This window comes from Spea bombifrons, chromosome 6 (genome assembly GCF_027358695.1).
Source record: "Spea bombifrons isolate aSpeBom1 chromosome 6, aSpeBom1.2.pri, whole genome shotgun sequence".
Lineage (NCBI taxonomy): Eukaryota > Metazoa > Chordata > Amphibia > Anura > Pelobatidae > Spea > Spea bombifrons.
This window is the reverse complement of record NC_071092.1, coordinates 1,693,947-1,707,747: the sequence shown is the minus strand read 5'-3', so window position 1 is coordinate 1,707,747 and position 13,801 is coordinate 1,693,947. Positions and strand designations below refer to the sequence as shown.

The window sequence follows — 13,801 nt, the reverse complement described above, 5'->3', positions numbered from 1 at the left end:
ATCTCCCGCATGTGAGTGCATGCTAGCTTTAATTTTTTGAGGATTTACCAATTATTTTCCGGATTTTGCTGCTGTAAATCCGCAGTTTTTTTTTGCCAATTTACAAGCCCTCGCGCTGGTGTCCCTTGCAACGTGTAGTGTTTGAAAGCGTGTATATAAAGGCTGTATTGGTCCAGTGTTGAATTCAGTTGGTATCAAGAGGATTTTGACAATATTCCTGCTATTTTATTGTTCAATGTGATCTGCTGAGACGTGGTCTCTTTAGGCGACAGCCCCAGATTATTAACTCATATTAAAGTACGTTGTTGGTATAGAACTGTCTTGAATGTGTAGTTACAGCTGAGCCGCTATCCACCCGTGAATTGTGTGTTCTGGGGACTGAACTGCTTACGAAAATTGTGTGGTTTTAGTGTATTTTTTTTTTCTTCCCTTTGACTGGATTTTTGAAGGATCACTGATCTATGAGCTAATAGCGGTTGTTTAGTGGTCTATACCTGGTGTTCCAAAGAGCAGATTTAAAGCCATGAGTAAATGGTTATCCCCTAATCACTTTTGGGGAGCTTTAATAGGAAATGGGGATAATGCAGGAACTTCCAAAGTGTACTCATCTAAAACTAGTAGCTTTAGCATGTTTTTCAGCATTAACACACAAACACACAGGCGAGGGACAAACGTATTTAAAAAATATTTATTCATCAAAAAGCAACATTTAAATTCTATAAAATATACACAATGCTATAAGACACCCAATAAATACATCTTTCACAGCATCAACCACATGAAATTCACAATGGACTTAACGCTGACGTAGTATTAAGTCACAAACAAACACAACATATAAAACACAGCAATTTGTCAAACAAGATTCATTTTTAATTCCTTTAAACATCCGGCATTAAACCCGTCTCCAGTTCTTTCTGTTTCTGCAGCAAGCCCTGAATTGACAAAAACAAAAATCAGGAGATGCCGATTGTACCCGATTCTTTAAATGTAAATTCCTGCGTCATGAGGCTACCCCCAGCCCTACCAACCTTTCTTAACTCGGATAATCCCTTCAGAATCGCCTGCTGTCTGTCCTTGTTTTTCAAAACGCTCGGATTCAGTAGAGGATCCCGCGCATGGTCCGAGCTGAATATCTGCCGCGTGTCCTGATTGTCGCCTGAAACCAGGAAGAGATTTTTTCAGTTTAGTTCACGGTGGAAATAGGTCAGAAAGTAAAATCGAACTTGACCGACGTAACATTTCAGAGCATTTCAGGTCTATTATTGAAACTAAAACACTTCTACTTAGTGAAAAGACACACACCGGGCCGTCTGTACTGCGGGTCCTGTGTTGAAGGTCTTGACATTGGGGCATCCGGATCCAGATAGTAGATTTCTTTAGTTCGCACGTACGGGATGAAGTGGGACGAAGGGGGTCGCTCAGATTCCTGTTCGCTGCTTTCCGGGGAGACCTCGTGCTGCGGAGTGGGGTTGGAGCCTCCGTGGACGGCGTTTCCATTGTAAACGTGTTTGGCCAAGTTAGCAGCCGGTCTCCACTGATTCTGCTGTAATCGGTTTCTCACGGCAGGGACTGGCGGAGAGTCTGATCTGTGGCTGCAAAAATTGATAATTCTCTATAAATGTTCATTTATACACATTCTCATTTTGTGATGGTCGGCACCCATTGGCACCCTGGAGTAATCTCTTTCCTCCCCCACTATACATTCTGCACCCGGTGGGTAACAGCAGCAGGACCTCCTGTTGGCTGGCGATGGACTGCGATAGAATGGATGCGGTTTCAGGTTGGCTGTTTAGGGTTACACCGAATTCTGGGTCTGCGCTGATTTAAACACTCATGTACAATTACTTGTACATGAAGTCTCGACATAGAGAAGGACACTTAGCACTTAGCCTTTCGGCAGACCACCAAAGTTTGAAAATAATTTATTTGTACCTTTTAAAGGTTGGCTCAGGTTTCGGATATTGTTCTTCCTATAATAAAAAGAAAAAATATATTTTTAGGTAATTTTTCTGATGATAGATTAAATAAATAAATCTATCTATCTATATAACTATCTATATATATATATATATATATAACTATATATATATATATATATAACTATATATATATATATATATAACTATATATATATATATATATATATATAACTATATATATATATATATAACTATATATATATATATATATATATATAACTATATATATATATATATATATATAACTATATATATATATCTATCTATAACTATATATATATCTATATCTATATATATATATCTATATCTATATATATATATTTGTACACCTTATAAGAAAAGAGTTCTACACAAGCTCTTATATAAAATATATTATTTTATTGTACAAAAACTTAATAAAAAACAGAGTATTTCATCATATAGACAACAGAGGTTTTTAGGAAGATAATCAGAGCATATAGAGGAAATATGGCTATATATATATATATATAAAGTGTCTCAAGTACATGTAAACCATCAAAAGAATCACCTATCTATCTATATTATTTATATCTATCTATATTATTTATATATATATATTATTTATATATATCTATCTATATTATTTATATATATATATATCTATCTATATATATATATATCTATCTATCTATATTATTTATATCTATCTATCTATATTATTTATATATATATATTATTTATATATCTATCTATCTTATTTATATATATCTATACATATATATATATTATTTATATATCTATCTATCTTATTTATATATATATCTATCTATATATATCTATCTATCTATAGATATATATATCTATATATATATATATATATCTATATATATATATCTATATATATATCTATATATAGATATATATATATCTATATATATATATATATAGATATATATATATATATTTATATATATATTCCGGCACCGGAAGTTGTATACGCGTATTGCGTAGATGTCCCCTGCCGGCCCCGCAAGACACCCGGGAGTCTGCTCTGGTAAGTCAGGGGGGGGGGGCAGAGTGGCAGCATATCTCGTGTGGGGGGGGACAGTAGCAGCATATCTCGGGGCGGGAGGACAGTGGCAGCATATCTCGGGGGGGGCAGTGGCAGCATATCTCGGGGGGGGGACAGAGTGGCAGCATATCTCAGGGGGGGGGCAGAGTGGCAGCATATCTCGGGGGGGGAGGGGACAGAGTGGCAGCATGTCTATTAAAAAAACTTTTTCTTTAAAAAAAGCACCAAACTTTTAGGGTGCGGCCTATATACGGGGGCGGCCTATATCCGAGCCAATACGGTATATATATATATATAAAAATCTATGTCAAGAGGACGGCAGTTTCCAATTTACAGAATACGGGTCTTGTAACTTGTCCTGCTTTCTGTTCCGGCACTCAGAGGGCTGTCAGCAGGTAATGTTTTCACCGGTGCCTTTACCTGGCGGTTATATTCACAATATAGACTCTTTTCCTGACTGGTTACACCCACAGTACCCCGTATTCATTGGTCGACCGTTTTAACATATCTGTCTTCCACCTTCCTACTGGTTATTTTTCTGCACTGTGATGGGCCGCCATGCACAACGTGCTCCAAGCTACCTGGTTCCCGTTTGAGTTATCTCTACTTTAAATTGTTTGCAGGACTGTCCAGCATCCCCGTTTGAAACAAATGATGTAAAACTGAACACACAGGAGCATACTGCCAAACAATAGCATGCTTGGTTATCTGAACTTAACCTTTATCTGTACAAAATGTTACCTTCTTCCACAACTGGCGTCCTTTCTTCTCTTGAACGGGTGGAGGAACCTTTGAAGCTTCATGGGGTGTTGGTGATTTTTCTGGAAAGCTCCCTTTCTTCAGCTGTGGGGTATTCGCTGTGTTTTTCTCTACCAGCTGAAGAAGCTCCATTTGCCTCCGGCTCTTGCTCTCCTCCCTCTGCTTCTGAAGTCCTCTCGGGTACCTTTCGGAAGCTGGTACATATTTTTTGTTAGGATTTTTTTTATTCCAGTCCGGTTTCCTAAAATTTTCCTTCGTTTCCTTAGCGGTTCTTGCAAACTGGTCATAGGTATTAGAAACTGTATGTTTGTTTTCCTTCTGAGAATCGCTCTTTTCTTTCAAAGATTTATGATTTTTCATTTGAATTTCTGTCTTTGGCTGTTTTTTAAATTCGACAGGAATGTCGGGAGATGAACTTTGCGTGTTCCTCCACTCAGTTTCTTTTCCACGAGTTGATGAATTTGGGATTATTCCAGAATCAATGAAATCTGGGAAGTCAGAGTAAACCAGAACAAGCCAAGTTAAACACCGAAGACAAAACCAGAACGCTGAGGAGTAGCACTATGAAACATGGGCACGAGTATCAGAGGGCAAAGACTTCATGTCCAATGAGGGTTTATAAAGGATGGGAAGTGACTAGGCGGCGAGGTCTTGGCGCCAATATTAGACATTTTATTAGTTAATATATTAGTAAATATATTAGGAATATATTATATTGGAAATATATTACATTATATTGGTAAATATAAATATATTATAGTAAATAATATTGGTAAATATATTAGAAATATAAATATATTGGTTAATTTCCGCCAACGCCACTAGAGGGCGTGAAGAGGACGCAGAGGACGACGCGTCAACGATGGACCTGGATCTGCCTCTTCGGCTGTGGGTGCGACTTAGAAGCGGGGGGTCTCCCCCTTATACATAGGTAGGCGACATACATATATATATATATATATATATATATATATATATATATATATATATATGTGTTCATATACTCCATATTCACCTGTTTGTACCCCGGTGTCTTTCCGTGGAGAAACTATTGTCAAACTCTGCTTCATGTCTGTAGTTGTTCCACTTTTGTGGTCTTCTGGTGGCTTAGTGGCCATCTGGCTATTGGCCCTACTGAGATCAGTTTCAACATCTCCTAGGGATAAGCAGAATCCCATTCAGACTAACTGTACAATTTTACCATTTATACCAGAAAACATGAACATATTTTGAAATCAACAAGACACTATTACAGGGGTGTCCAAGTTTTTTCTGCAGTGGGCCACTTCATCAGAATTGTATACGTGCGCGGGCCACACTCATTTTTCACTGTGACAAAAAATATGGCCTTTAATAAAATATGCAGATTAAAATAAAGTAAAATGACACAAAACCTTTACTTTTCCTCTCACTGATTTCTGGGCCTAGAAAGTTTTGCGACTACAAATTCAGGATTCCCTAGATTTATTCTAGGGATGAACTAAAATGAAAATTCTGGACCAAAACATTCAGGGTTCACTTAGCCAAAACCGAAAATGACCCCCACCTTTAAAAATAATAATAAAAACTCACATTTTTAATAAAAGTAGGTAACACACAATTGGACAAAATTAGCAATATGACTTGGCAACCAGTAAATGCAGGCAACCAGTAAATGCTGGTACCTAGGCATGATGGGACTGTGCTCGCTGTGATTGCTGTTAGCAATCACACTCCTATCATGCCAAGTCAGCCAATACATGCTGGTACAGGGTGGCTGTAAGTGATGTGCAGACCCCATACTGCTGGCAGCATCACTACACAAGGGGGGCAGCTAGCTAGGTTTCAGCATGTACTGGCTGACTTGGCATGATAGGAGTGTGATTGCTAACAGTAGTCACAGTCCCATCATGCCTAGGTTCCAGCACTTACACATCCATCCAGTAAATACTGGAACCTAGGCATTATGGGACTGTGATTGCTGTTAGCAATCACACTCCTATCATGCCAAGTCAGCCAGTACATGCTGGTACAGGGTGGCTGTAAGTGCAGACCCCATACTGCTGGCAGCATCAATACACAAGGGGGGCAGCTGGCCAGGTTTCAGCATGTACTGGCTGACTTGGCATGATAGGAGTGTGATTGCTAACAGCAATCACAGTCCCATCATGCCTAGGTTCCAGTATTTACTGGAAGGATGTGTAAGTGCTGAAACCTAGGCATGATGGGACTGTGACTACTGTTAGCAATCACACTCCTATCATGCCAAGTCAGCCAGTACATGCTGAAACCTGGCTAGCTGCCCCCCTTGTGTAGTGATGCTGCCAGCAGTATGGGGTCTGCACATCACTTACAGCCACCCTGTACCAGCATGTATTGGCTGACTTGGCACATCCATGCTATCACACACACACACCAATTTATTCATATAATCATTCATTCACAGATTCATTCCCTCAATCACACACACTCATTCAAACACCCTCCCCACCTCCTTACCTGCAAGGCAGCTCCTCGATGCCGCTTACAGACTTCAGCAGGGGGCGCGGCCTCCCTCTGCCTTCTCTGCTAAAGCACAGAGGAAGTAGGATGTCACGTGAACTCCGCTTCCTCTGTGTGCAGTCCAGAAGTCCCTCCCACAAGTAAGTAGCAGGGCTTGAGGTGCGGCTCGCGTAAGATCGGTTGCCCTGGCTGCCGATCTTACGCGGGCCGCACCTCGAGGTCTCGCGGGCCGCATTTGGCCCGCGGGCCGCATGTTAGACGCCCCTGCACTATTACAAATTAAATTCTAAAACTGCATGAAAAGAAAACATTTGAGTTTCTCTGGACTAAAGGAACTGAAATTCTGCTTGAATCTGAATTACTGAGTAAAAACAGCACGTGGCAGACCAGAAGAGAAAGACAGCTATTTACCAGGAAGGGTCCTCTGCAATTTGGAGACGTTGTGTCCTCTCTGAAGCAAATCCCGCATCCTATGCTCTTGTTTAAGTCGCTGCGCCTCTTCTTGAGCCCGCAGCATACTCTGGTACAGTTCAGTTGTCTTCATTTTCAAAACTTCCTTCATATAAAAAGGAAAAAATATTTTCTAACTAAACATTTAAAGCACAGATAATCTCTTTGCCTGAATCGCCCCTGAGCATTGTATTGCGGCACTTTAGCTGTGCACAGGGGCGCCACAAAGGCCTACAAAACAAGCAGACAACACTTCCTTAACGTTGCTCCGGACCCGTTCATCAGCTGTGATACCCGGAGCCTCCTGGGCCACGTACCAAGTATTTTCTAGAATGTCTCTAGAATGTCTGCATGAAACATGTTAATATATGTATATAATATAATTAATTGTATGTTATTTATCTCATGTAAGGTCACCAGTCTGGAGCTTTGAAGAAGCAGAAATGGCTAACTGCCTCAGCAGAAGCTTAACGTATTGGGGAAAACCAGTGTTTGAAGAGGTTAAGCAGATCCCCTGCCAGGCGGCCACGATGGAAAAAGACTTTTCATAGCATTTCGTACTTCTTTCTGCTTCTGTCGAAGAGAGTCGTCTTCAAACTGTTTTCTCATTTTCTCCCTCTCTCGTTCTAGCCTCTGCTCTTCCTCTTGTTCTTCTTGACGCCTCTTCTCTTCTTCTAACTGTTTTAGCTTCCGTTTTTCTTCCACTTGAGCTGCGATGGCTTTCTAATAAAAAAAATAAATACATTAAGACAGTGGAGCCAACGTAGTTGAAAATGGAACTCCACACCTTTTTCCAAAAATTACAATGTTTGACTTCAATGGGTTACAATAAAGCCTCGTTCATTGATAATTCTACCGAAGGTCAACATTAGACCTTCTGCAAAACCTTAGTCAAAACTACTAATTTTATCCAAACTAACAAAAAAGGCAGGAAATTAAATTCATTATCTGAAAACAAAAAAACATGTCTGAATCATTTTTTGTTCCACGCGCACAAGTCTCATAAACATCTACTTTAACGAGAGATACCGATCTATACCTGGTGTTCGATCTGCTTTAGCCTTTTTCGGTCTCTTTCCTCTATCTGCACAGGATCCAGGAGAGAGGTCATGGTACGTAGAAAGCTAGAAGAAGAGCAATACATTATAAAAATGCTGCACCGCTTGTCTTTTGTGCTGTTGGTTATACTGAGTGTCTCTGTAAAGCACATCAAGATAATCACTCATGCGCTGGCATAGGTTCCGTCACAGATATGGATATTAGTATTATGTTGGTTTGGGTTTTGTTTGCCCGTACCAATCCTCAAGAATAAAATATAAACATTTCAAAAATGAACATTGAGGGTGCAAATATTCACATAACTTGGCTCATTTCTGAGACATATTACAGCCACGGCAGATTATTTTAAGACATGCGTGAGAAAGATGGACGTACCCAGTTTTATGATCCTGACCGTGACCTTCGTCTGTCGATTTCCGCATTTCTGATTCTCCCCGGTACTGACAGCTGAGAGCAGGGGATGGCGTTATCTCCAGCGGCACGGGGACGGTCACTTCTGGAGACAGTAAAAGGTGGGCGTTTGGCGAGATCTCTGGATGATGGTCTACGCGGGTCGGATGGTCACTTTGCTTCTTGAAGGAATCGAAATGCATGGCCCATCGATCTGGTTCTTCAGTCTACATCAAGTATAGAGAGATTAAAAGATATAAAAGTAAAACTATTTGGGGGGCTGACTTGGGATACATGAAAGAAACCAGCTGGGTTTGACAGGCAGTTTTACCTCCATGAACCTTTGCTTCTCTTGCATTTTGCGCTGAAGAGCTTCCTCTCTTTGCTTGTTTAGTTCCTCGAGCCATTTCTTTTGCTGATTCCGTTTGACTGCACTGAACGGGTGATCCAACGGAGCCGCTTCCTAAGACACAAAAAAAACAGTAACACATCTCAGCCATCAACTTCTGTTTTCTGTGTCCTCCTATAAATCATTAGTAATTGTGAGATAACAGGCACAGCAAAAAATATCCCCGGGTACGTGACTGACAACTACACAGCACTATGCTATGCCAGGGCTTGAAAAACACTTGGGTAATATCATTGTCAACTAATGTTGCCAATCCAAGGGATGAACAAATTAAATTATCATTATACCAAGTCCCCAATAAGTTAGAACAGACATGAACAAAACCAGGTGACTTCTGGTGACATATGTAAGCTGCAAGCATTTGACAAATACGATGCTCTCACCCCTAGAACAAAAGAGCTCCGTATGGCGGCTGGAAGGTCGGGGGAACTAAAGCTGGAAGCTCTGGGACTGGGAGCTCTCCAGTCGCTGGGCGAGGAGTCAGTGGTGGATGTTTTGGGCAACGTCTCATCTTGTGACGGGGAGCCATAGTCATTGGCATGGAGATCCTGTAAAAGCATAGATCGACAGAACAAAGTCATGTATCTAGATGAACTGAAAAGTCAAAATACAGATTCAGCAGATGCTGTCAGGCCCTTACTTTAGGCTGGTCTGGTAACTGCTGCTTCTCCGATGTTGAATTTTCACGGTGCCTGAATCTTAGCCGCTCCGAAGTAGATTCCTTCATTTGTTTCTTTAAAGCAACTTGTTCATCTACAGAAGGAAAGAAATCTAAATAAAAGACACATTTTCCAGGAGTTCTCCTATTCCATTCTATGGACTGCGCCACTGCCTGCCTATAGATGGCCCTGATCCTCCCATCTGTGGCCATACAGAGTATTAATTACGTTTTGTATGATATTACACAGCTCCTTTGCTTGATGAGATCTAAACTTTATGCGGAACTTGACAGTCACAATTATATGTGTATAGATTATTCTCACCAAGTTCCCTCCTCCACTGGGCTTTCTTTGCCTCCTGTAGACTCTTGTCTCTCTCCCGCTCCCCCAGTCTGCTGAACAGATCATCCTGCGGTCTGACATTCTGCCTACAAATAACAAAAACCAAAACAATTACTTCGCACCCCTTCTGTAGCAGCAGAGAGCGCGCTGTCCCTCAATCGCAAGTGAACTTCCACATATGGGGACCAACGCGCTTCACAATCCCCAGGCACTCACAGACTCTAGGATTAAGATGGTTCAGTTTTCTGTGCACGTTTTCTCAAAGAAGAATCATACTTTAGGAAATAAAGATATTAATCACTAAAGACAAAGGAAAGTGACGTACACGATGTCTGCGGTCTGCTCAGGAGGCTGATCCTGGCTGCCGGATAACGCTGAATGCTCGTCGGTCCTCAGGAGTCCTTCAGCGCTCTCCTGCTCTGTCTCTTCACCATCAGGGTCTTGGATTAAGGAGTGGAAACACATAATTAACCAAATATTCACAAACATATGGCTCATAATTTATTGGTTGCCTATCGACTGTTTCTATTAACCTTCTGCCAGATGTGTAGATGATCAATTCACTGCTAGTCTTATACACGAGGAATACATAGTAACCCTGTATATCACCCAGGAGCCTCTAGCCATGGTGATGTAGCAAATAAGAACAGCGTAGCCCATATGTGCATACCGCATATGGGTTTTACGCGATATCCTTCCGCACAGCTGAATCCGCGTGGTTTCCATCCCAGTGGATTTACTCACCTCTGTCACCGGCAGGATCCTGGGAGACGGCTTTCTTTCCCTTGTTTATGGTCTGCAAAATCTGCTGGAACTGCTCTTGGGTGAGACAGACCAGGCTCTCTCTCAGCTCCTCGGCGGAAATGGTTTTCTTCTGTTGAGGTTTCTGCTTCGATGTAAGCGCTGGGGGCTTTTTAGGGGCGGCTTTAGATTTCTCGGCTTCTTGTTTGCCATTCTGCTGGACTCCGGCGGACGGACGCTCGTTCTCTAGTTCCTTTAACAAGTTGGCGGAAGGCTTAGCAGGGGGCGCGCGTCCCGTCTCGGGTCTGCCTTTCCGGCTTGGTTCCTCTGTCTTCACATTGTTACTCTGAACAGATTTGAGGACCTGCCCGGCTGGTTTAGTTCTCACCGCAGCTTTTTGTGCCCTGGGTTTGTAAACCGTCTGTTAAAACACAAAAGCCTTCAATCAAAAACCATATCGGGTGACATCGGCACCTTCGTTTACACGTCCGATGGACAGGACTAACGCCTTACCTGTTTAGAGCTCTTTCCTTCAACATCTGTAAAAAGAAACAAACAGGATATAAGCATTCAAGCATCAAAGCTGTGAGCCGTTAACTAAGGGTTAATCTTGATACTTTCATTATATCTGATAGTTATTCTACAAATACTTAGCGCCTGCGATATTAAACTGATTAAAATATGTTTAAATGATTTAGAAATACACAATAACCAGTTACTATGGAGTAAATAATACATTCATGGTAGACTTGTGCAAATGGGAAAAAAAAATATTTTGTTTCATTTTTGGACAACAATTTTTATTTCCTGCCCTTTTGGTTTGGATGAAATTCAGGGGGCTTTTTCCATTTGGGAAGGGAAGAAGCGGAGATGTAGATAAGGAGAAAGAGCGCGTGATTGAGAGTGCGTGAGCGCGTGATTGAGAGTGCGTGAGCGCGTGATTGAGAGTGCGTGATTGAGAGTGCGTGAGCGCCTGATTGAGAGTGCGTGAGCGCGTGATTGAGAGTGCGTGAGCGCGTGATGGAGTGCACAAGTCTAATACATAGTAACACATGCATTGGAAAAACATACCAATTATATTTTTATATTTATCAACATCATACCATATGTGGCCAAAATGAGCCTTGTTTTTCCCCCAGAAATATGAGTTTCAAGCTTCAGACCGTCCCTGCAAATCAAACAAAAACGTAGAATGAATTTAATAAAGACGTGGAACGATCATTTAAAATATATATATTTCGAGGACTAGACTGTTCCTTTTAGAAAAACCTTTCCGGTGTAACTGGTTTCATTCCTGCTGATGCCAACAGAACAGGATCCAACTCCCAGATCTACTTAATGGCACGCTTGGCTCACTGCTAAGCGCCCCACAGGGGGTGACCAAGCGTAGATGTCCTCCGTTCAGGAGATCTTCCGAAAACACCCCTCATTACCGAGTGTCGGGTCGGAACGAAGGGCGCTAATAATTATCATTCTCTTAAAAGAAGAACAATAAAAAGAAAGTGACTCAGCTGGCAACGAGCAGCGGCAACAATGGACTGTAAATAACGTTCTGTTGCTGAGAGATGAAGCCAGGAACTTCTTGCGTCGCTCGAGTGTGCGTGGAGAGGTCTGCCAGCGGCTCCCCCCAAACCTGGCACCAGAGCGTTCGCCGTGCTTTTCCGTTCTCTACGAGAAGTCTGCGCATGTACGCGTTTACTGGATTTCTCCTGCTGCACATTCACGTCCCATGAAGGCCAGAGATGTCTCTTCCTCTCTGATTTGTGGTTTTTAAACTCGTAGTCCTTGCATTGAATTATTGAGCCTAGCCCGGGGCCGGTCCCTGTGGCAACCAGGGTGCGTCCAACGGCGGTTGGAGCGGATCGTGGCGATGCAGTGTCAGAGTTAACCTCTGCTGCTCTCAGAATGGTTACACCGGGGTCAGGCAGACACCACCCACTAAACAGTTAATGACTTGCCACGTTACCCACCGGGCTGACACCCCTCGTGGCACCCAGATGATCACCGATCTTTAACGATAGAATGAAAGTTACGCTCACATTCTTCGCATTAACGCACATTACATTCACGGTATGAAGGCTGCAGAGAAGGCATTATTCTGTATTACGTTATATAGCGCCATCATATTCCACAGCTCTGTACAAGAGTGGGGGCCGCTGACACTAAAGAGACTAATATATTTGCCGAACGCACACAGACGCATTCTATACAACCGTAAATGAATTATATCTACTCATATATGCAGAGAAGCGGTTAATGATTCAGTTAAATGCCCAGGAAATAAATGTTAACCAAAGGGTTAACGGCATACACTGGGGATAAACTAAGGGGGTTAACCGCATACACTGGGGATAAACCAAAGGGTTAACTGCATACACTGGAGATAAACCAAAGGGTTAACTGCATACACTGGAGATTCTGAGAGCAGCAGAGGTTAATTGCACACACTGTGGAATACACAAAGGGTTAATTCGCACGCAGCCTTTGCACTCACCCCAGGTTCATGGCCCCCGCTGTGACCCTCATGCAGTGTGAGTGGCCCCTGGCCCGGCTGGCATCCTGCGCTCGGCTCCCACTGTGTACGGTGGTTACTGTACCAGCACAATCACCCGCGATGCCACTGGACGACAGCGAGGGCAGCAGCCGCCAATCACAGCGCCGTTTACTCTTGGGTGAGAGAAAATTCGGTTGGAAGCTTCGCGATCAGCTGATTGGCTGGCTGCAGCGAAGCAGGTGGCGTCCATGTTTGATTTGGGCATTTGGATGCGTGATTCAGGATGACTTAAATGTAAAAGCTGCTCATCATCTTCAACGTGACCCATAGATCTTCTAAAGACATTTAATCAACTAAATACACAGATATTCATCTCTAGAACAGAAAATGACGTAAAACATCCTAAAAAACCTCCCATAAACACTCCTGCAGATGCCCCCCGATATAGATGCACCCTGTGCTGCGCCTCGCTGCCCTACACATGCACAGCTGCTTTATTGCACATGCATTAACCATTTACCCACTTGGGGTGGTTTGTTACCCAAATTACAATATTCTTTCTCTGTAAAGAGTGATGAAGACTCTTTGCCTTCATTCCCTCCTCTGCACTTTCTTTCCAGTTCAATTCTCATTCATGCACCCCGTCCACGTCGCTCCCTCCCATCTTTCCATTCGATCATATTTCCCCTTCTTTTACCGTTTCTTTCTCCATTCACCGACTCCCCTCCCCGTTTAGTTCTCCTCATTCCTCTCTATCATTTTTATTCTTTCATCACTTTTTAATCACTTTCTCTTTTTTATTTCTCCTCCTTCTCATCTTTGAATGAGTTTCCCGCCTTTCCTTCCTTCTTCAGTCATTTTCACCCCAGACTCCCAATGTCTCTTTGCCCTGCCACCCCTTAATCCATGTTATTGCCCCTTTCCTCCCTCCCATTTATGTCTACCCCTTGCATGCTCCAAGCTGCAATGTTGGGTAATGGTACGCTTGTCCATCAATGGTAC

General features: G+C 42.3%; 1 protein-coding gene across 1 annotated transcript; it reads right to left on the bottom strand.

Moving 5' to 3' along the window:
• Positions 1-674: 674 nt before the first annotated feature.
• CCDC66 (coiled-coil domain containing 66) lies at positions 675-12,916 on the bottom strand. The gene is made up of 19 exons (XM_053469596.1): positions 12,800-12,916; positions 11,409-11,473; positions 10,819-10,844; positions 10,309-10,726; positions 9,890-10,004; positions 9,547-9,650; positions 9,204-9,316; positions 8,947-9,111; positions 8,486-8,617; positions 8,140-8,381; positions 7,745-7,829; positions 7,267-7,428; positions 6,667-6,811; positions 4,790-4,930; positions 3,757-4,262; positions 1,936-1,973; positions 1,306-1,589; positions 1,032-1,159; positions 675-935 (listed from the first exon to the last, which is right to left on the bottom strand). The coding sequence occupies exons 1-19, from the start codon at positions 12,829-12,831 to the stop codon at positions 882-884; spliced, it is 2,955 nt and encodes a 984-aa protein (XP_053325571.1). The 5' UTR covers positions 12,832-12,916; the 3' UTR covers positions 675-881.
• Between the last annotated feature and the right edge of the window lie 885 nt (positions 12,917-13,801).

Bases quoted from the DNA above. Each gene is read 5' to 3' on its own strand.
- CCDC66 (XM_053469596.1), bottom strand. From the start codon at position 12,831: ATGAGGGTCACAGCGGGGGCCATGAACCTGGG. The intron at 8,382-8,485 runs GTAAAACTGCCT...TACTTGATGTAG, and splicing joins AGAAGCAAAGGTTCATGGAG to ACTGAAGAACCAGATCGATG. The intron at 7,830-8,139 runs GTACGTCCATCT...CTCTTCTTCTAG, and splicing joins GGTCAGGATCATAAAACTGG to CTTTCTACGTACCATGACCT.